General features: G+C 40.2%; 2 protein-coding genes across 3 annotated transcripts in view; both read left to right on the top strand.

The window, feature by feature from the left end:
* The window catches only part of LOC149260762 (cyclase-like protein 3), a 418,966-nt gene that overhangs the window by 154,029 nt on the left and 241,493 nt on the right, over positions 1–23,444 (top strand). The gene's annotated exons all lie outside the window — the stretch shown is intronic.
* On the top strand, positions 12,469–13,379 carry LOC149260763 (uncharacterized). The gene is made up of 2 exons (XM_089380644.1): positions 12,469–12,681; positions 12,805–13,379. Exons 1-2 carry the CDS (start codon positions 12,554–12,556, stop codon positions 13,286–13,288), a joined length of 612 nt encoding a protein of 203 aa, XP_089236770.1. The 5' UTR covers positions 12,469–12,553; the 3' UTR covers positions 13,289–13,379.

Genomic DNA, 23,444 nt, shown 5'->3' on the forward strand with positions numbered 1-23,444 from the left:
CTCTAGCATCAAAGGGACAACAAAAGCAGAAGCAGAAGAAGGACATTTCGAAGGTGAAATGTTTCAGATGTGGTGAGATGGTTGAATTTGTATCCTAGTGTCCTTTGAAGCAAAATGATAAGGATGAGAAACATGATCCTAAGGCTGTTCCAGCAAAAATTGACGAAGATGAGTTTGCCATGAGTGCCTGTGCATCTCCAGGAGGGAAATGGGGCGATATAGAACTGTAGTCGAGAGGACTACATGTGGGTAAGATCCTTGAGGAACCCACTTCTTGGATCAATTCCTTGCTACGAGAGCCCAAGATTCAACAGTGGCGAGATGGACTTAGTGTTAGATGATGCAGTGAGTTGGTTGGAGAGACAAATGCAGTAGCTTGAGACTAGAGACTAATCATCACAGAGCAAGGTTGGCAGTAGTGCAGAAGTCAACAACAATGCAGAAGATTCAGAGGGACAGAGACTGGTAGAAGTCAGATTCCAACATTCACATGGTATTATGCTAGCAGCTAAACACATTTAGTTCAATAATTTTGGGTGTTTTTCAGCTGCTTCTCTCAGCGACTGAGTTGCAGTGCGAATTCAGTGTTAGCAGTGGCAGTGCTAGCGATGTAGTACAGATGTAGCATTTGAGAGGGAGCTGTAGTATAAATGCAGCAGTGGCAGTGGCCGTGTCATGGGCAGCAATACAGTAGTAGCAGTAGCACAGTGTTGATGGCAACAACAGTGCGGAAAGGATATGCTTCATAGACAGAGCAACGTGCAGTTAGACATTGTTGCTAGAGCACATTCCTCGGTAAGAGTGAGTGCTAGTTTTTGGTAGCATCGGATGTGCTCTAGCCATGAAAATTGGTGGAGAGGTTAAGGCACATGAGTTCTAAAGAACCTAGAAACCATTTGGTGAAATTCCACCCAGATTGTATTTTATTAAAATAATTAATATTTTTAATGGGGTTCCTAAGTCTAAACTTAGGAAAATTAAAGTATTAATGGGTATTAATCAAAATATGGGTGAGAATGTTCTAGAAAGCAGATCAAGTCAAGTTTTTAGTCTTAGCCATTGATTAAATACTTAATCTTGGCCGTTGAAGTCTCGATGAGACAAGTATAAGAAGGAGGCTTGGGGTTCATCCAGAAACACACTAAGAGAACAAATTGATTTAGAGTTCGAAATTTCTAGGGCTTGGAAGTTGAGAAATTCGAGCTAAGTGATCATGTTGCAGCAGAGGGGCAGCGATAGTTCGGGAACACTGGGCAGAGAGGTGGAGAGCCACCAGTGGAGGCATCATAGCACCTAGAGGGATTGACACTGGGCCATTCTGGGCCCACACAGGCTTGATGCAGAGTCAAAAGGGCCATCGTTGAAGTGAGGCTGCCCTCACGTAGAAATCCGAACTGCCGGATCAACGGGGAGAGGTTGACACAGAAGTTCCTAGAGGCAGTAGAGATTGTGCAGAGCTGATGCACATAGGGCCAACGCAGAGATAAACGGGGGTTTGCCAGTTTTGCTGCGGGACAGAAACTGCCGGGTGAAGTGAGGTAATCTCACTTAGTTTTCCGCCATTATATTTTTCTTTGTAACTGGATTGCTGGGAGGGCATCCAACATTGTATTCAGAACTACTGCTTAATAATATAAAATCCTCAGAGCTGCTGCACTGGTTTTCCTGCATTGGGTTTTTCTGGAGACTATTTTGTCCAAAAATAACAGTGTCCTATGTGTCTTGTTCTTTCCTCAGTTTCTTGTTTCATGTAATCAAATTAAATTGGTGTAAGCTGCAGAAGTAATATACTTCAATGTTTTTCAGAAACTAATTTGATAGTGTATATTAAAATCAAGTAGAAGTAAATTTAGTTTTGCTGTAGTAGGGGTTCCTTGAGTATAGGAATTTTCACAATGTATAATATGTATATGAGTCTAGTGCCACATCACATATCAAAATAGTGAATCAAGTCTTGAATCTTCAGTCCTAACTCAGTCTCAATTCTCGAGAGTCAAAATATCAGCAAAAAAATATAATAAATGTATATCATGAGTCATCTACATGTCATAAGGTAATCAGTGACTGAGTTCCTCCGCCACTTTTACCGGAATAGGGAACGGATTTGCCTTTTCCTCTAGAGGAAGAAGACCTTGCCCTTGGGGCTACAAATGGACTCTGTCGTCTTCTAGATGCAAAAAAAAGAGGTGGCCTCTGCCCTCTACTACTGCCCATCCTAGATGGAGTCACTTCCTCCTTCTCATCCTCCTCCTGCTCTGCCTCTTGACCTTGCCACTCCTCCTCTACCTGTGGCTCGCCCTCCCCTGCAGCTGCTACCTCCTCTGCCTCTAGTGCCTCTGGATCCAAATCTGACCAATTAGGGATCGACTTCATGGCAGGTCTCTCAGTCTCAACCCTCCATGCAACAGCGGTATCAATATTGTCCAATGAGATGGCTTCCACATCAGGAGTTTTCTAAAGTTGTCTCACTCACAATCGGAGATTGTAGTAGACGTAACATTTGGGTCATAGATTGTAAATTAGTACGTAGAGAATTTAAATATTAAAATACTAAAATGAATTCAAAAATTTAATTTGATTTTTTTTTACTTGTGGCGCTTTTTGCTGTGTATTTTTTCAAATACACTCTAGTTGCGCTCACACCCAGAGGAACTGCATGTTTGGCTGAGCACTCGAATGGAAAGCTTTTGGAGATGGGTTCCCTGCCACCATAGTTTGTCCACCAAGCATCTACAAGTTAAAAGAAAAATGAAAAACATAAAAAATAAGAAGTTAAAACATTGAAATTTTAAACTTGAAGCAAATTATGAAAAGACAATGAATTATGAAATTTGAAAGTTGAAACAAACTGAAGCTTTCCTGGTATTTTGGTTGTCCTGTTCTTAATTGCCATGGTAAAACCAAATGTGCTACTTGCCATCCTATATATCTCCATTTCTTTAGAAATTTCTTCACGTTCTTGCTTAGATGCCACCATCCTCTCGAAACAAGTGAGGAATCCATCCATCACCTAGACATCAAATTTGAAACCACAAGAGTAAGAAAATGTAGGGTTGAGGTAGATACCTGCAACATGAATGGGGCGATGGAGGGTATTATTCCATTGCTCATTAATCACTCTCCATACCACCTATTGTTTCTCTAACCCCTCATCTCTCTTATCTTCATAATAGGCACGAATAGCTTCTTTGGTCCTTTCCATGGCCTCATACAAGTAGTCCATTGCGGGCTTGTCTCCATCAACCAACCAAAGAACCCTTACCAAAGGTTCTGAAATGACACACACCTCCTCTACTGCTGCCCAAAAGCTCTGATCATATGAAACTACCCTGCATATGTCCTCTCCCTTTGGTTTGCAGTTAATACATAAAGCACATCAATCTTGTGAAAGAAACATGCTCTTCACATCCCACATAGAATTCAATAGAGACTAAAGAGACATGAAGGTAGTTGAAAATTGTGATTTTCTCCTGAAGTAATGTCCGTACATAACATAGTCATGTAATTCATATCAATATAAAAGAGTTAGATAGTTCTTGCAAGTTAACAAACCTGTAGCTGTGCAAATGCGAGATAGTCATAAGGGAGGGATTATCTCTGACACAGAGATGCAAAGTGATATTTATAGAGCGAGTTATAGTCCTGTAGAGTGTGCGAGGTCCCTTCTGAGGTATACAAGTCATAGACTTGAAACAAATGTGAGCTATAGTCCAATAGCAAGTATTGGTCACTTGAATGGATTTCGATCACTTCTCATATTAGAACGCTTCCTTTGATAAGGTAGTTAGCCTTAAATGGCAATTTGAATATCTTCTTCGACTTCTAGCATAGAGATCATGGGTACTTGATCCTTACTGATTTGACTGTAATTTAGTCCCTGATTAGGGTGTAACGAACATAAAATTGTATAAAATAAAATAAACAGAAATGAATATAAATAATGATTATTTTAATAGTTATTAGTTAACTGAAAAGGCATGTCTAAAAGACATGCCCAATCATGAAAGGACACCTGCCTAGGTATATAAGTAGGGCCTCATTTTAACATTCATCATCACTTGTAGCTTTGTGTATTTTAACACTTAAAGTCAACAAGCCATAAGTTTTGTTGCTTCAGTGGTATCAGAGCCATGTGAGTCTTTGAGAGTTATCTGCTGCACAATATAGCCATGCGAGACTTTGAACATTATCCACCGCACAATATAACCATGCGAGTCTTTGAACGTTGTTCACTGCACAATATGTCGTTAAGTTTTTGCCTTGAATATGTTGAGCAGTTTAGTAAAATTCAAGAAAAGCTTCAGCAATGGGAAAATCATATGCCGAAGTTAAAGCACGTCTAAAGGAAATTGATAATAAGTATGATGATCGTGACAGTGAAGAAATGAAACAATGTGAAGCAGAAAAAGAAGTTTATATAGATAACAGAAGTCAACTTGAAGCAGGAGTCATTGAAAAATGTTTGGATTCAGAACTCCCCACTGTGGAAACTGCTTATATTAATTTGGAATTTGCAACAGATGAAGATTGTAATGGAGAACAGTCGTCTAATGCTTTGAAGCAAAGCAAGGATTTCATGCTGAAACCTAAATTGGAAAAGGAAACAAGTGATACTCAAATGGGCTATTTCTAAAAAACACCATGTCATGACATCCAGAAGAATATCTCCACAAAAGAATAAAAATAGAGAAGGAAGAAAGTGATGTAGAATTGAAGAAACAAATAATTCAATTTTCTGATCAAGCAAAGACTATTGGAGAGCAATTATAATCTTGTCAATCGTCGGGGTTGAAAGTTACTAAAGATGAAGAGCTAATAGAGAAGTTTGTTATACCTAACTCAGGTATTGATAAAGAAATGGCTAAAGGGATTGACAAAAATGAATTCCAGGGAGATGTTCAAAAAGATGATTCACCTTTAGAAGTTGTAATTACTGGAGGTCAACCAGTGTCCAGATCTGAAGTTAAACAGGAGGTAAATGAAGTTAATGAAGTTGCCAGCTTAAGTCAAGATGCTGGTTTAGTGGGGATTATGGATAAGGATGTTGTTACAGGTTGCTCTAATTATATTAGTTCAAACTCTTCCTTCGATCAAAGTGCAGGGGTGATAGAAACAAAGTTAGGTACAACTCAAGTTTTCAAAATGGAATCAGTGGATGATAAAATAACACTTCCTGCCATTGTTTCTCTTAATGAATTCATGAAGTTTAAGGAAGGTAAGACAAATGACAATGTAAAAGCAGATGTATTGCAATGCAATAAGCCTAAGGAAAATCGATCAAATGACAGTGCAAAAGCATATAAAAATCATAAAGAAGGTTTGCTACAAGAGAAGGAAACTGACTCAGGTGACTTGCAGTCCAAGTGGAGCAATGCTTTCTTACACAAGCATTCAATAATAGAAGCTGGTGTTGTTATGGAAATAAAATCAATGCTGGCAATGAACACACTGAAAACTTCAAAAGCAAATTAGAAGAGTCAAATGAGGCAAATGAATTACAAGTAGGAAAACAAGTTAAACTACTGCCAGATGAAAAACTTTGGGAAGGATGTTTGTAGCTGAATGCATATATTTCTGTTATGGCAACTGCCTTCTTCAAAAGTGGTGGGAAAGCTCGGACAAACAATTGGTCTAAGGTCTTGGAGGTTAAGGGAAGAGTGAGGCTAGATGCTTTTGAAAAGTTCCTTCAAGAATTACCCCTATCTTGGAACCGTGCACTACTGGTGCTTTCAATTCATTGGAAAGTTGGTTCTCTTGAAGCTGAATTGACGGGCATGCAAAAGATTGCTAAATATTACAAGCAAGAAGAAATGGCCATGCTTTGCATATCCCTACCGCACTGCCCAGATAGTCTGTCGGCCTTCTCGCTGTGCCTCCTCCTCTGGCGACAACCACATACTGTCAGGCTGCACACACTCCACGCGTCTACCCCACTGGTCTGCCTTCTCACCTTTTCGACATGGTTCTTCTTATTCTTTGCTGTCAACATCCCAACTTATTCTTGGTTGTCAACACGGTTCAATACTCTGCCCATTTTTTGGGGGTTGAGGTCAAACGGTGTGACCTCCCTGTCACGTTTCGGTATATAATAACTGTATATTATATATAGTACATAATAATATATCATAAAGTAAATCAATCATATATTATATTAATTTAATTAAATATATATATATATATATATATATATAATAAAAAGGAGAATTATTATTTTATTAAAAAAATTATATATATATATATATAACCTTGGATTCAAGACCATGTTACCAGCGAATTATATAGATGAAGGTACTGGTGATGTCGAGTTCCATATGCCGAGTTGGAAACTGCAACATGAAGACAATTGCGAACAATATAGCTTTGAGGAAAAATCTTTTGAAGGGGTAATGTTACGAACATAAAATTGTATAAAATAAAATAAACATAAATAAATATAAATAATGAATAAAATATAATTATTTAAATAGTCATTAGTTCATTGAAAAAAGGACCCCTGCCTAGGTATATAAGTAGGGCCTCATTGTAACATTCATCATCACTTGTACATTTTTATATATAATAAATTATTATTACAAATACCTTTGTGTATTTTAACACTTAAAGTCAACAAGCCATAAGTTTTGTTGCTTCATAGGGCTTCCCAAAAGGTTTCTTCCTCTACTTCCATTTGAAGGTTTCAAGACCCTTTTCTTCTAGCAAGATAGACATAGCAAATGTGCACCCATAGTACATTTCATGTTGTCTTATTTTGCAGAGGGAGGAGATTTGTAAATAAACTTCTCCTTGTGATTTCTTTTTATATTACTCTTTCTTGGACATGTCCTCTCCCGAGCTCTGATACCATGTTAATTTTAAGTAAACATGTTCTTTGCTTAGGATGGTTACTCCAATGATCCATATTAGCCCATTTATCAGTCTATGCCACTTCTATTAGTAATCACATAAATCATTGACAATAACTGAAGAAAGAACATCAACGATAAATGTAGAAGACAAGCCAAGACAAGAGGACACAAGAATATTGCTCAAGCTAGGGAAAAACCCCAAGATTGTTGATTTGGGGTAGCATCGGATGTGCTCTAGCCACGAAATTTGGTGGAGAGGTTAGGGCACATGAGATCTTCAATACCTAGAAAGGGTTTGGGCAGATTCTAAACAGTTAGGGAGATATTAAAATAATTAATATTTCTAATGGAGTCCTTAAGTCTAAACTTAGGGAAATTAAAATATTAATATGAATTAATATAAGATTGTGCTAGAATGGTCCAAAATACATGGATCAAGGCAAATCTAATCTTAGCCGTCGATTAGGGACTTAATATCGGTCGTTGATTTCTCAATGAGAAAAGTATAAGTGGAGGCTTTAGGGTCACTTGGAGAATACACCAGAGTGATCAATGATTCTATTCTCTAAAGCAGGGTTTGCTAAGAGAGATAGAATTAGTGATCAGTTGCAGCGAGGGGTAGTGAGTACGAGGCAAAGAGGCAGGGACAGTGCTGAGAGACCAATGTAGAAGCATAAAGAGGCAGACGCAGAGCCAGAGGGAGCCACACAGAAGCAGCAGAGACTACGCAGAGCCAAAAGGGCCTGCATCATCCACGAAGAGGCTGCAAGAGTGACGCAGAGAGCCAGAGAGGCTGCGCAGAGCCTCAGTAGGCTGACGCAGAGGCCAATAGGGCTGATGCTGAGCTTCAAATTGTGCTGGAGAGGGATTTCGTGGAGCAGGCTTTCCGAATACTTGTTTCCGAAGAGAGGTATTGCTGCCAGATTTTTTCTCTGTTGGGTTAGCCAGTTTGGCACCCGGTGTACTAAGAAAATAACTGCTTAATAATAAAACCCTCAGATCGCTGCACCGATTTTGCCTGCATTGGGTTTTTCCGGGGACATTAGTCCAAAAATAACAGTGTCATTTGTGTGCTTGTTTCTGTTTCCTTCAGTTGATGATCTGTAATGTGTTGAGCATGCACTTGTATTTATTTTCAGTATTTACATGGTAAATAACTTGTTAATTAACAGAACAAGTAGGTAGGAATAAATCAGTAAAGTGCATGGAGGCTTTCTAACTGTTAGACTTAGAAACTTCAACAAAGATGGGGAGAACTCTTGATCAATTCTTTTTATTATTCGAATCAAATGTTCAGCAGAGAGGAGAGAGAGAGAGAGAGAGAGAATACATTAATTCAAAGTCAAAACTAACTTGCCAATCTTTGTCTTTAGATAAATAGATGGCCTGGTCAAAGTTGCAATTCTGAAGTAGTTAAATGATGTCTTCTGAAGCTGGTGACATATGCTGCTGTTGCTCAAGGGTTTTGAGCAAAGTACTGAGCTTCAGTTAGGGTACCACAACGACCCTAATCCTTCTTCAAGACACAGTTATACTTATTGCCCTTCAACACTGCCTTCTTGCACTATTGTAGGCCTTGGAACCTTCACAAGTCACCCAACAATAGACAAATCAGCTACAACACTATATGCAACCTTCCTAGGACATGAAAAACACCTTGGTTAAGCCTCTTCTACCTCTGTATATCCGTGGCTTGTTGTAGGTTGATTGCGGCTAGGGAAAACACCCCTAGACTAGGTCTCTCGGCTCTCACAACAATCCTTAAACGTGCTACTATCCTGCGACCCACTGAACAAAGATAATGATCCATAAAACAAGCCCACAAATACACTTAACTCACCTCTGCTCCTGCGTCCTGATCTGGCCAGAAGTCTGTTGCCTTAAACCATCTTGAATCAGCCCTAAGACACCTCCTTGCTGACTGTTCCAAGCCCAGACATCTGCGACCTCTCTCTGCAAGACATCTGCACCTAAGAGGGAGACCACCTTTACCACAAACTTGTGCTAGCTGCCTCCTTGCCCTAGCCTCATATCTGCTGCCCTATTTCAGATATTCGATGCTCATAGGATGTGTCTCCAAATGAGGTTGGAGGACACATATATATACAAATAGACATGATGATTTGTCCTTATGGAGGTGAAGCCGACCTTGACACTTGTGGAGGCAAATTTAAATTTCAAATTTTCAATTTTCCCGCCTTGATAAGGTCATGCCTTATAAAATTTCTTTTTAATAAATAAATATTTTTTCTTATCCAAATTTAGTGATCTTTAAGTCAATTTTGGTCCTCTTGAAAAGAGGAATTCAATGCCATAATTATCTTCTTCAAAAGACTTGCTCAAAGTGGAATTTGGCCCTAGTTGCCAATTTTAACATGGATCAAGTGAACAAACTCAAGCATATGTAGCTATGGCAAGGAAGAAAGGGAAGTCTCGAAAAACATTTCGAAAGAACATCGACATGTCTAAGATTCAATGTTATTAATTTAATGAATATGGGAATTTCAAAAGGAATTTTCCTAAATTCAAGAAGGACAACACAAAGAGAAAGGAAAGAAATGAAGCCCATGTCACCAAAGAAGTAGAAGATCCAGAAAAGAAGAAGTCAAAGAAGGAGGAAGTGAAAGACCTATACTATGACTAAGATAACATCATATACTTAGTTCTTTTCAGTTTGTAAAAGATAGCAGTGATGATGGAAAAAATCGCAAGTATGATAAGAGGCATTATGGCAGATGATATCATCATAGAGGCATGGAAGGATAGCCGAAGTAGAAGTTTATATGGTTGAAGTAGTGATTATACATGATAGAAAGAAAGTAGCTCATGGCATCTTCATTAAAAGCATATGAGAATAACCAAAGTAACCAATTGAATGATTGAAGCAAGTCAACTAGCAAGATAGGGAGATAAAAGTTGTCACACCTCATCATCATTAGAAAGAAGCATTTGCAGAATGAGGATCATCAATATCCTCCATTGGAATCTTTGTTAAAAGATTCACCTCTACTTAGATAAAGCAAGTAGAAAAGTCTACATTCCACATAATGTGGGATCCACAATTTAGAAGGATGATGGTATGATGACAAAGATGTGCAACATGTCAAGTTGGTTGAAGTTTTTTCAATCAAGGAAAGGAAGCTACTAGAAGAAATTCTAGATGACCACATCAAGTAAGAGGTATGTATATCAGTGTTGTTAAAATCGCGATAAAATCGCGATTTTATCGGAAAATCGCGATTTTATCTCAAAATCGCGATTTTTTCCTCTGCCCGATTAAATCGCGATTTTTATACCAAAAAATCGTGGACTTTTTTTTATAGCGATTTTTTCGGAAAAAATCGCAGAGGCACGGGGCAGCGGGCTTTTAATAGGCGAAAATCGATTTTTTTAATGTCATTTTGCTGTTTGCGCGCGGAGGAGGAGGAGAAGAGGTGAGGGAGAGGAGCTGGAGGGTTTCCGTCGAATTTGGGAGCGAATCCAAGTGGTTTTAGGAGAAATCCAAGACAAGATCACCAATTTGTCCATAAAAAAGGTATGTAGATTAATTTTTTTTTTTTTTTGCTTCTATAAAAACTTTGTTTTTCATTGTTTTTAAAGAATTTTTTGTAATTTTTCATTGATTTGGGATGGGTAATTTGTTATGACTATGAGAACCAATTTTTTATTTTTATTTTCTCATTTTTTTTAAACATTGTTTATTTTTTTTGAATTTTCATTGTTTTTTGGCATTTGCCATTGGCATTTGGTTGGGTAACTTGGGTTTAGAAATTGGGATTTTGGAAATAATTAACTTGTAATTTTGTAAATGCTAAATTGTAATTTGTATTATGTAATCCTAAATTCCTATTTCCTAATCCTTATTTTTAATTTTTTCCATAGGTTTGCAAATTCAAAATTCAAAAACAAACATGCCAAGGAAATTGGATCCTTTCTGGGAATATGGTGACCCTAAAACTCCGAATGATAGACAAAACTTGTATTGCAAGTTGTGTGGAAAGGAAATATTCGGGGGGTGTACAGGTTGAAGTTCCACCTTGCACAAATCCCTGGACATGATGTGGGGCCCTGTCTAAATACAACTGCTGAAATTATCCAAAAAGCCATGAGAGCATTGGGAGAATTAGAGCACACTAGAGAGGCCAAAGAAGAACTCAAAAGGCAACTAAAAAGGTCAGCTGAAGGAAGTGGGCCAAGTGGCACTGGTTCTACTGCAGCGTCAGTCAATCCGGTAGCTGCATCATCATATTTTGTTCCTCGAACCACACTTGGTTCACAACCAACTATTGGTTCAATGCTAAAAAGAACTGAAAAAGAACAAGCTGACAAGTTGATGACAAAATTTCTCCTCTGGAGTGATATTCCTTTCAGCATTATAAGGAATAATCCATTTTTCCAACCTACTGTTGATGCTATTGCCAGTGTTGGCCCGGGGTACAAAATCCCTTCTCTTCATGATTTCAGAGGCCGGCTTCTTCAAGATGAAAAGCGTGATTGCACCCAAAGATTGGAGGATTTTAGGGCATCATGGGCACAAACAGGATGCACTGTTATGTCAGATGGTTGGACTGACCAAAAGGGAGAACCCTTATAAACTTCTTGGTTAGTTGTCCCAAGGGGACTATGTTTATCAAATCTATTGATGCAACTCATCAAATCAAAGATGCAAGAACTTTATGTGATTTGCTGGATGTGTTTATTTTGGAGGTGGGTGCAGAAAATGTTGTCCAAGTCATAACGGACAATGCTGCAAATTATGTTGCTGCTGGTAGAATGCTTATGGACAGGCATCCTACTTTATTTTGGACACCTTGTGCTGCCCATTGTATTGATTTGATGTTAGAGGACATAGGGAAAATTCCCTTTGTCAAAGAGGTTGTTGACTCATCAAAAAGCATCACAAAATTTATTTACAACCACACATCTGTGCTTAGCTTGATGAGAAAATGCACCAACAACAAAGAGTTGGTGCGCCCCGCCGTTACACGGTTTGCGACGAGTTTCATATCTCTTCAATCCCCCTTGAATTCTATGTGGGATTTGAAGAGAATGTTTCTTTCAGAGGAGTGGCGTGCTTCGCCAATGAGCCGCAAACCAGAAGGAGAAGCTGTGTGCAGACTAGTTTCATACCAGGAAGACTTCTGGGCGGGAGTGCAGGAGGTGTGCGCTGTTACTGAACCTTTGGTAAAGGTTCTTCGGTTGGTTGATGGTGAGAAGCCCGTAATGGGCTATTTGTATGAAGCCATGGACAGGGCTAAAGAAGCCATTCGGTCCTACTATGATGATAAGAGAGATGATGGGTTTCAGAGACAACTCCTTCTATGGGCAGTCATTGATGAGCGATGGAACAACACACTCCATCGTCCCATTCATGCTGCTGGGCTTTTCCTGAACCCTGCATTTTCTTATGCATGTGGGTTTAATTTTGATGTTGAGGTCGTGGAAGGATTATTAACCTGTGTCCAGAAGATGGTGAGATCTCCAGAAGAACGTATGGAGATCTCTAGACAAATTGAGCAATATAAGTTGTCAGGTGGCACATTTGGCTTTGAGATGGCTGTCATTGATAGGACGATTAAAATGCTAGGTATTTTTTAGTTTGTACTTTGTAACTTTGTTTCAAATTTCATTGTCTCTTCAAATTCCATTTTTTTCTTATGTTTATTTAAAATTTTATTTGTAATTTTGTTGTAGACGCATGGTGGAAGATGTATGGTGTCAGAGTACCCCTTTTGCAAAAGCTTGCCGTACGCATCCTCAGCCAAACATGCAGCTCCTCGGGATGTGAGCGCAATTGGAGTGTATTTGAAAAAATACACAACAAGAAGCGCAATAGGTTAACACTTAAACATTTAAAATATTGCAAATTTCCAAATAAATTTTTGAATTCATTAAAGTTTTAAACAATATTTTTTTTATAATATTAATTATTAATTATTATTTCATGAACTTTGTACAGGTTGGAGTCCCATAGACTTAATGACATGGTCTATGTCTACTACAATCTTCGATTGTGGGTGAGACAACTAGAGAAGACACCTGATACGGAAGCCATCTCATTGGATGGGATTAACACCACTGCTGAATGGAGGGTTGAGACCGAGAGGCCTCTCATGGATCCCACTGATGATTGGTTAGTGCAGGATGAGGGGGAGGAGGAGGGGGAGGAGGAGGAGCAGGAGCAAGAGGAGGAGCAGGTGGAGGAGGAGGAGCAGGAGGAGGAGGTGACACCGCCTACTCGGGCTACCACTACCACCAGTAGAGGACGTGGTCTCCGTCCACCTCAGCCTCCTGTAGCTGCTACTAGTAGTTCTTCAGCTTCTAGAGCACGTCAGAGTCCACTGCCATTTCCACCAGCACAGGCACCAGCTTCTACATCTAGAGGGAAACAGAAAGTTGTGCCATTTTCTCGCAAGAGGGGCAGAGGAAATCAATATGATTAGACTTTCATTTTATTGTATATGACATTATGACATGATGAGATACATTATCATATTTTTTGTTGATATTTTGAGGCTGAGTTGGGACTCAGGACTTACTATTCAGGACATGATTCAATGTTATGTGTGATTTTAGCGCTAGAAATGATATTAAACATCTTATATATTAGTTTTTTTATCATATTTATGTGTCAATGTATTTATTTTATGTTGTAGATGGTTTAGATATTAAAAAAATTGAAAAAAAATGAAAAAAAATGAATATTTTTGTGCCAAACGCTTTTTTCCCGCTTTTTTCCGCTTTTTTCCTGCTTTTAACGATTTTTTCCGCTTTTTTCCCGGCGCCGATTAAATCCCGATCGCGCTTTGTGCAACATTGATGTATATATATTTGGTAATAGATAGATAGAGTCATGTCATCATATAGCTGTAGATAGAATGGATAAAATGCTCTATCTCATGAGCATGATGAAAGAAGAATAAACTCTTCCACAATAGTGATGCGTGAAGGCATGTAGACAATGTGCCTTGAACTCTTCTACATATTGACCTCATGAAGAATATGAGGTGGTTGGAAATCATGGTTACTATGATGAAGGAACTATGTATAGAAGATCCTGAGGAAGCAATAGGTAATATCCCTTATCAGGAATATTCCTCAAATACAAGCAAACTCCAACCAGAGATGGACTAGGAGGGCATTTACTAGATATGTCGCCTCTGAAAAGAGGACGAGATCCAGAGGCTATTTGGCCCTTTCCAGACTTTGTCTAAGAGTATACGAGAACAGACAAGTGGTATAATAGCCAAGAATGCTCAAGAGATACAAGTAACAATGATGCAATGTATAACAATATAACCATAAGCAAATACTCAAGAAATGCAGAGAGAATGCTGAGCCATTTTATTATACTGAGTAATAGAATGAGTACAGGAGGTGATCAGGAAGATGGCACCTCGACTTGCACCAGGCAAGTGAAGAAATACACTCAGAATAGAAAGGAATGGTCCCTCTCTGAACTGCGTCCAAGCTGATGGAGAAATACCGTGCTGTTGCTGCTGCTAGAAACCAAATGAGGATTTGGGGCTGCTCCCCTCCTCAGAAAAGGCTGAAACTCTGGAATCAGACTCTACTCAAGAAACCTAGAAAAGCCCAGAAAGCTTTTCTGAAACGGCCGACCCCCAAAAATCACCCGCTTGGGGTTCTGTGCAGTCCCTCAATGCTCTGCATTGCCACTGAATGAAACCCTCCAGAAAATTGCCTGAAACTCCTGCGAAAACTCTCCAATATGCAAGAGCTGATCTCTTGCTCTACCTCTCAGCACAAATCCTCCTACAAACCCTCAACCCAGACTCTTGGCAGAAAGAACTGCGTCCTCCTCTCAGTGCTACGTAGTCCTCCAAAACGCTAATGAAGCTGCTGCTGAAATGCTGATGAAACTACTGTTGGAATGCCAATGGAAATACCTTGCCCGAGTAGGCACTTGAAGTCCCTCGGGGCTAAGGGTGAGATCTCCGAATGGAGACACTCAATGCACTAAACAATGCTGCAGACTAGCTAAACAGCCAGCGTGCTCTAAGTCGAAATGACTATCACAAATGCTCATAATCGGAATGATCAAAATGAGGGGGTTCCTCTCTCTTTTATAGCCTTTGCCTCTTTAAATCCCAAGGCTCACCTCCTCCTACGTGATTCCCCTTTTGCCACGTGTTTCTTCCCTCCTGCGCAGTTCCTCCATGTGTCTGTGTGGGCTCCATTTTTGCGTCCCCCTTTGGCCCCCTTGGCTCCCCTTTAAGTCACAACGTTGTGCTACTAGGAAGTGACTTTTTATTCTAAAAGTGAGTTATGTCCCTGTTCCTCAATTTTTATTTACAAATAACTATAGAAGGCAAAAATTGAACAAAATCGAATATTCCAATTAGCCATGGCTAATTAGGAATATTACAGTCTCCCCCGACAAAATGTTGCTTGTCCTCAAGATACTGAAGTGATGGATGCTGTAAGATCTTCTCACTCTCCCAAGTGGCATCCTCATCTGGCAAATTCTTCCACCTCACCAAGAATTCCCGGACCGTCCTATTCCGCAGCTGCCTCTCCCTGGTATCAATGATAGCCTCCGACTGCAATACCCAATGCCCCTCATCATCCATGGGTGGTAGCTCATCTGTCACTGTCACCAGCTGCCCAATGCCTTCTTCAGGCATGATACATGAAAAATGTTATGAATCTTGCTGCCTTGGGGTAGCTCCAACTCATATGCAACCTGTCCAATCCTGCGTATCACCCTGTATGGGCCATAAAAGCAGGGCTTGTGCTTCTCAGCCCCCTTCTGCTTCAGTGATGACTGTCGGTATGGCTGTAATCGTAGGTACACCGTGTCCCCTACCTCGAACTGCCTCTCCACCCGACCCCTGTCGGCATACAGTTTCTGTTGGTTCTGCACTGTAGCCATGTTATCCTTGAGAGCTCGGAGGATATCCTGACTCTCTTGGATCCAAATCTTGGCTCTAGGAGCCTTGCTATCACCAAACATCATGTCAACAAAAGATAAAGGATGATACCCATATAAGGCATAGAATGGTGACATACCAATGGACATATGATGTGAAGTATTGTAGCAGTACTCCCCCAGATGCAGCCACTTCAGCCATGCTCGCTGCTGCCCACTGACATAGTTACGCAAGTAGCCCTCCAGCCACTTGTTAACTATCTTTGTCTGGCCATCCGTCTGTGGGTGATAACTGGTACACGGTGTCAACTCCGTCCCCACCAACCGGAAAAGATCCTGCCAGAACCCGCCCATGAAATGGCTGTCCCTATCACTGACGATGGTCTTAGGAAGACCATGTAGCCTGAAGATCTCCCTGAAGAACAACTCGGCCACCTGTGCTGCTGTACAGTGTGCGGATATGGCAAAAAAATGTGTGTACTTCGTCAGTTGATCAACGACGACAAAGATACAATCCTTGCCCTGTACCATGGGCAACCTTGTGATGAAGTCCATCGAAATACTCTCCCATTTCCCCTCCGGAATGGGAAGAGGCTGCAATAAACCCGCGGGATGGCTCATCTCTCCCTTGTTCCTCTGACAAACATCACACTCCCGGATGTGCTGGAGTACATTCTCCTTGAGGCCCTTCCATGAGAACCTCTCTCTAATGGCCCTATAGGTTTTGGTAAACCCCTGATGTCCTGCCAAAGGTGAATCATGTGATGCCTGGAGTATCTTCTTCTTGAGCTGAGACCCCTCAGTCAAGAAGATCTAGTCCCTTTAATAGATGATCTCATCGACCACCCTGTACCTGTCATCTGCCACCTGCCCATCTAGAACCTCACATGCAAACCTGTCCTTGGAGTACTCTACTAAGAGTTGAGCCCTCTAATCTGTATCCAAGCTCATAAGAGACAACGTGTCTGGTCTACGTGAAAAGGCATTTGCTACCACGTTGTTCTTACCCTTGACATACTCAATGTCAAAGTCATATGCTTGGATCTTACTGATCCACTTCTGCTGCCTCTCCTGTAGCTGCTTCTGCTCCAAAAAGAACTTGAGTCTGTTGTGATTAGTCCTCACCCTGAACCTGTTACCCACCAAATACTGTCGGTACTTAGCCAATGCATGCATGATGACCAACATCTCCTTGTCGTATATGGAATACAACCTGTCATGCGGAAGGAGCTTCCGGCTCTCAAAGGCTATAGGGTGACCTCCCTGCATCAATACTGCATGGATCCCCTCTCCCGACGCATCACACTCCAAAATCATCACCACCTTAATCTGCCTCGACAAATCTTGCACAGATTTGAGGAGCATATCCGCAAATCTCTTCCCGTCATCATCTGCCATCGGATCTTCCTGCTCTGCGTCCACCACAGGCTCCTCTTGTTCTGCATCCACCACCGGAACACAGTCTCCCTCTCCGTAAGTGTTTTCCAACCTACACCCAGTATCTCTGTATCTTCGACCTCTGTAACAAATGTAGGGGTTTTCCCCCGGTGTCATAGATTGCTAGCTCCACAGGCTGAGCCAGATCTATGCTCTGATAGCACTGTAATATCCCTTATCAGGAATATTCCTCAAATACAAGCAAACTCCAACCAGAGATGGACTAGGAGGGCATTTACCGGATATGTCGCCTTTGAAAAGAAGACGAGATCCGGAGGCTACCTGGCCCTTTCCAGACTCTGTCTAAGAGTATACGAGAACACACAAGTGGTATAATAGCCGAGAATGCTCAAGAGATACAAATAACAATGATGCAACGTATACCAATATAAACATAAGCAAATACTCAAGAAATGCAGAGAGAATGCTGAGCCATTTTATTATATTGAGTAATAGAATGAGTACAGGAGGTGATGAGGAAGATGGCACCTCGACTTGCACTAGGCAAGTGAAGAAATACACTCAGAATAGCAAGGAATGGCCCCTCTCTGAACTGCGTCCAAGCTGTTGGAGAAATACCGTGCTGCTGCTGCTGCTAGAAATCAAATGAAGATTTCGGGCTGCTCCCCTCCTCAGAAAAGGCTGAAACTTTGGAATCAGACTCTACTTAAGAAACCCAGAAAAGCCCAGAAAGCTTTTCTGAAACAACCAACCCCCGAAAATCACCCCCTTGGGGTTCTGCGCAGTCCCTCAATGCTCTGCGCTGCCATTGAATGAAACCCTCCAGAAAACTGCCTGAGACTCCTGCCAAAACAATCTAATATGCAAGAGCTGATCTCCTGCTCTACCTCTCAGCACAAATCCTCCTGCAAACCCTCAACCCAGACTCCTGCTAGAAAGCACTGCGTCCTCCTCAGTGCTGCGCAGTCCTCCAAAACGCTGATGAAACTGTTGCTGAAATGCTGATGAAACTACTGCTGGAATGCCAATGGAAATACCTTGCCTGAGCAGGCACTCGAATTCCCCCGGGGCTAAGGGTGAGATCTCCGAATGGAGACACTCAAAGCACTAAACAGTGCTGCAGACTAGCTAAACAGCCAGCGTGCTCTAAGTCGAAATGACTATCACAAATGCTGATAACTAGAATGATCAAAATGAGGGGGCTCCTCTCTCTTTTATATTCTTTGCCTCTCTCAATTCCAAGGCTTACCTCCTCCTGCGTGATTCCCCTCTTGCCACGTGTTTCTTCCCTCCTGCGCAGTTCCTCCATGTATCTGTGTGGGTTCCATTTCTGCGTCCCCCTTTGGCCCCCTTGGCTGTCCTTTAAGTCACAACGTTGTGCTACTAGGAAGTGACTTTTTAGTTTAAAAGTGAGTTATGTCCGCCTTCCTCACTTTTTATTTAGAAATAACTATAGAAGGCAAAAATTGAACAAAATCGAATATTCCAATTAGCCATGGCTAATTAGGAATATTACACAATATGTGAAGAAAGGTGAATGAAGAGTTCGTAAAAGATGTATCTATAGTCACGTAAGATAAGTTAAGTGATCAACATCTAATAACAAGAAGGATTAGGTATGATATTTCCATGGAGAAGGTATGAAGACCCTGCTATGTTGGAGAGGGAGAATCTTGACAATGTATATCTTGGAGATGGATTCATATAGTATGCAAAAGGATGTTGATGTTGCAAGAAGCAGATATCATGACAAAGGGCCATCATAAAGAGGTAATGTTGATTTGATGTTCATTTTTTATTTTTAAAATAAAGCATCTGGTTTGGTTGTAACAGGGCTATCGAAAGAGGGTTATAGAAGTTCATCTACAACTATGAATGGATGGAAGATCCTGAAAGAAACATGACTTGGAAAAGGTAGCAACATAAAGCATAGCCAGATGATGACAAGAAGATCACTTCTCGATGAAGAGAAGGATGATGTGACTATTGGTTCAAACACTATTTTTCATTGAAGGGAAATGCTAGAGAAAGATGGCAGATGCCCTACGAAGAAGTTCTAGAAGAAGTTGGCTCCATGATGAAGAAGTGTTAAAAGGGAGCTTGAGCAAGTTCTTAGTGAAGAGGAAACTTGGGTATATTCCTTTTATAGGAATGAGAAAATCCTCCTGAGTTGAGAGGGAGAGATAGACACATCATTCTTGTCTTCTTTATGAAGAAAGAATGGAGGATTGGGTAAGCATTTGAATTCCGATACTCTTTGAGGATGAGGTAGGGCATCCAATAGGTAAGAGTAGTCAAAGAGAAAATTACTTGAGGATGTGTTAATCCATGACAGGAATGGTCCTAGAAGGACATACCTTATGAACATCCAGATAGGGTATGTGCCTTGAGAGACAATGATGAAGGTGTCTATAAAGCATTTGTCTTCCCAGCATTGTGCTCTAATCTTGTGGAGAGAGAGAGATGTTAGTCAAGGCCTTGCTATGTGACAATGTTGGTAGATATGATTAGATACATATATATAAGCTGAAAATATAGCTTATGAGATGGCTTACCAATCTGACTCTTCTTATGAGAATTCTTTAGTATGAGAATGTCCATGTACCTCATATGTATTATGAATACCTCCCTGAGTCTCTATTTAAGAGGAAGTGTTGAAATATGTAACTAGGTTTGGTCTTCATAATGTCTCATGTAATCTTGATTTTATGTATTTGATGTAAAGTGAAAAGAAGATTTATTATTATAATTTTTTAGCATGGGTTTCATGCTCAAGGTTAATTTATTTATTGGTCAAGCACCCATTGTGTGCTTCTAAGGCTTTGTCATAAAGTTTGAGTCAAGAGAGTCATTGTAATATGTAAAGACCCCATTTGGCATCATGTATCATGTCAAAAGTATTTAATTGAGTCAAAATCATGTCGCAAGGCCCTCCAAGATCAAGTCGGCCTAACAATCAACAAGTTGGCCTACAAGAGATGGCAAGTCGGCCAATTTAGGGCTTCATAGAAGCCTATATATAAGAGGCATTCAATGTCATTTGAAAGGTATCGAAGAAGTGTACAAGGACAAGAAATAGATTTGAAGGACAAGTGAAGAAGATGAGAAATAAAGGAAGGAAGAGCAATGTATCCAAGTATTGTTTTTAGGGCTACATCATCTCACACGTGCGAATCTGGGGCATCATTCTACTCTAGAAAGACCAAAAATTACAATCATCATAAAAGTTGAAGTCTGGGGCTCAAAAGGATAAAGTTTGCAAGCTGAGTTTTCAAGGGAAGAGGATCAAACCAAGCGACAATTTTGCCCTAAACCATTCACATGTGCAAAATTGTAGAAATTGTAGGCAGGCTGAAAAGTGCAGATCTGAAGCAGTGTCCAAAAATTTGAAGTAAGGCTGAAAAATAAAAAATATTGAAGTTGTTTGACTAGCATTGACTTTGTGGAACAAAAGCTCATCAAAGAGGTTGACTTGGTCTTGGAGGGGTCTTTGTCAAGGGTCTTGGGTCTTGGAATTCGACATTTGAAGATTCTACAAGAAGAGAAGAATCCTTGTGGGTTTTGCTCTCAAGAGGGAGAGGTTTTGGCCCTGGATAGCAGCCTATATTTTGTGTCCTTTTGTTGTTTTGATTTTCATAGTTTGGTAGTTGTTTGATGATAAGAACACAATAATAATCATGTGAAAGAAGAAGATAATAACAAGTACATCAAATTAAGTGAAAGAACATCACAAATAGTTACCAAAGTAAGAGAAACCACCTAATCTAGTTGCCCTAGATTTCTCAACACCGAGCAAAATGTAATTGTAAAAAGAATTATTTTTGAGTCTAGAAAGTCTGGGAAACTCCAAAAATACAAGTCGGCCTCAAGGAGGGAATTCGACCCCTTCAGAAGGCTTTATAAAGAAGTTGTTTGACCTCATTTAAAACATTCACTCACAAGTTTGATCTAACAAGAAAGAGTTCGATTTGAAGCTGGGAGAAGTAGAAAAGAAGAGAGAAGGTCTAGAAGAAGAACAGACGAAATTTCCTTTTTTTTGGGCTCTATCTCTCTCACATGTGCGAAGATCTTGGGTTTTTGGCACTTTAGAAGGAGGCCAAAATTGCAAGTCTGAGTTGTAGAAGAATGAAGTGCAAAATCTTGCAGCTGGAAGGAAGAAAGCCCTACCTTGACCTCGTTGACCTCGGGAGAGCTGTCTTGCTCTAAGCGGTGTTGATAAATCTAGGGCATCAACTAAGTCACCTGACACGGGGATTCGAGATTCGTAGGATTCGGGATTCGTGGTGTTGGATCGGACACGTTGACCCCTCGGAACAGGACACGTAGGATTCGTTATATATTATTTTATTAAAAATATATATATTTAAAATATATATATATAGATATATATATATATATATATATATCATAGTTTTAAAACTCCGACTCCGACTCCGAAACGGTAATGACTGGGCCGACTCGATCCAATGACTCGGTCGTTGTAAAAAATACATTAAATATTTTTTTTATAAAAAAACATAATTTTAAAGATTTTAAACATAATTTTAAAGATTTTCATTTATGTTTCCAAACACACAACATTATAATATAGATGGAAGACAACATATGATCAAAGTAGGCTCATGAACCAATCCATTATATCAAAATGGTATCCAATGGCAATACATAGTCAACTGTCATACATGATCAAAGACTCAAAACAAAAAACACATAACCAAGGAGGCTAGAAATGGCCTCTACAACAAAAGTAACTGTGACCATACTCCAGTACTAGTACTACAGCTACTGGCTAGTAGCTACTGCCAGAGGAGCCAAGATCATGTCGATCAATCTCTGGATCATCATTAGAGTCAGACAGGGGGCCCCATGGCTCCTCCTCCTTATCATCATCTCTAACTGCAGCTGTAGAAGTGGTACCACTAGTAGGTTGTGCAACTGCAGCAGATGCAAGCTGAGATAGAGTAGATATGCGGCTGCGCTTCTGTCGTGGCTGAGCAGAGGAAGCACCTACAACTCTGGAGTCCTTGCTGGCTGTGAGACTGAGGTTGGTGGATTGGGATCTGCATTCAACTGAACAACATGTTCAAGTTCAATTGATGTCTCGATATCTAAATCTAAATCAAGATCCTCATAAGGATCAAACTCTGCTGGACGACTCTCCACTACCCAATCTGATGTTGGATCAATGTCGTCCAACACAATGGGATCTGAATCAGGTCTTTTGTTCAACAAATGGTTTCGTCTGAGTCGGAGGTTGTATTGGACATAAACTAGATCATTTAACCGTTTTTGATCCAAATGGTTTCTCTTCTTTGTGTTACTTGGGAGCAGTAGCGAAAATGGGAGCGGGAGCGACATTTTCAGAAGCTCCTGGTTTGGGAACGAATCCCAGAGGAGTTCGACAACCAATGTCACTAACATCAAGGTACATAGAGGGATTAGTGCTCTTGATTAAATACGAGTTCCATACCCTAATACATAACAAAATTCAATGGAAACATTGCAATCCTCCAATCCTGAAATCCTGAAAAACTGATAAGTCTGCTGGATTTTGAATGAAATCTAAAATTTTACTTTCTCCATATGAAATCCAATGAGGCCGAAACCACTCTCAAACATCCTGAGTGATTTCATGGTAATGTTAAAAATTTAAGTAAAAGGATGAAAATGAAGATTAAGGAGAATGTCACTTTTACTTTAAGAATTTAACATTACCATGAAATTTGAATAGCATATCAATAGTAGAGAGCATTTGAGTGTCTTAAATAGGGTTTGGGAGGGGGAAATGGACCCCAAATAACATTTAGCTAATTCATAAAACACCTTGAAGTCCAAACCAATCGGCAAACCGCTTAAAATTTCATTAAAATAATGTTAAATCGCTGTTTTAGTGGGTTACGGGCCGCTGTTTGTGACTCGGCCGAGTCAGTACGGGAAACAGCCGAGTTGGCTGAGTCATGGCTGACTCAGCCAATCGAGCCGTTTTTTGTACCGAGTCACTCTGGAGGGCAATGGAACGGACCAACTCGGCCGTTTTCGTTTCAAAACGGCCGTTTTTAGATATTTCTTACACAAATTATAATTAATGATACAAATTTATTGATTTCAAATATAGATCTTCATCTATAGCTATTAGCATGCATAGTACATACAAAATTCAAATACATGTCAATCTATTATCTATTTCTTATGCTTGGCCCTCTTGCCACCACGAGAAATGTCTAATTTTTTAGTCTTGTTGGAAAATCAGGATCTTTGTCATTAATATCGCCCTCTAAGCATTAATATCCAGAGTTATCTTTGTCATTACC

This window comes from Pinus tabuliformis, chromosome 6, assembly GCF_031772625.1.
Source record: "Pinus tabuliformis cultivar Carrire ecotype Pingquan chromosome 6, CPIR1, whole genome shotgun sequence".
NCBI classification, from domain to species: Eukaryota; Viridiplantae; Streptophyta; class Pinopsida; order Pinales; family Pinaceae; genus Pinus; species Pinus tabuliformis.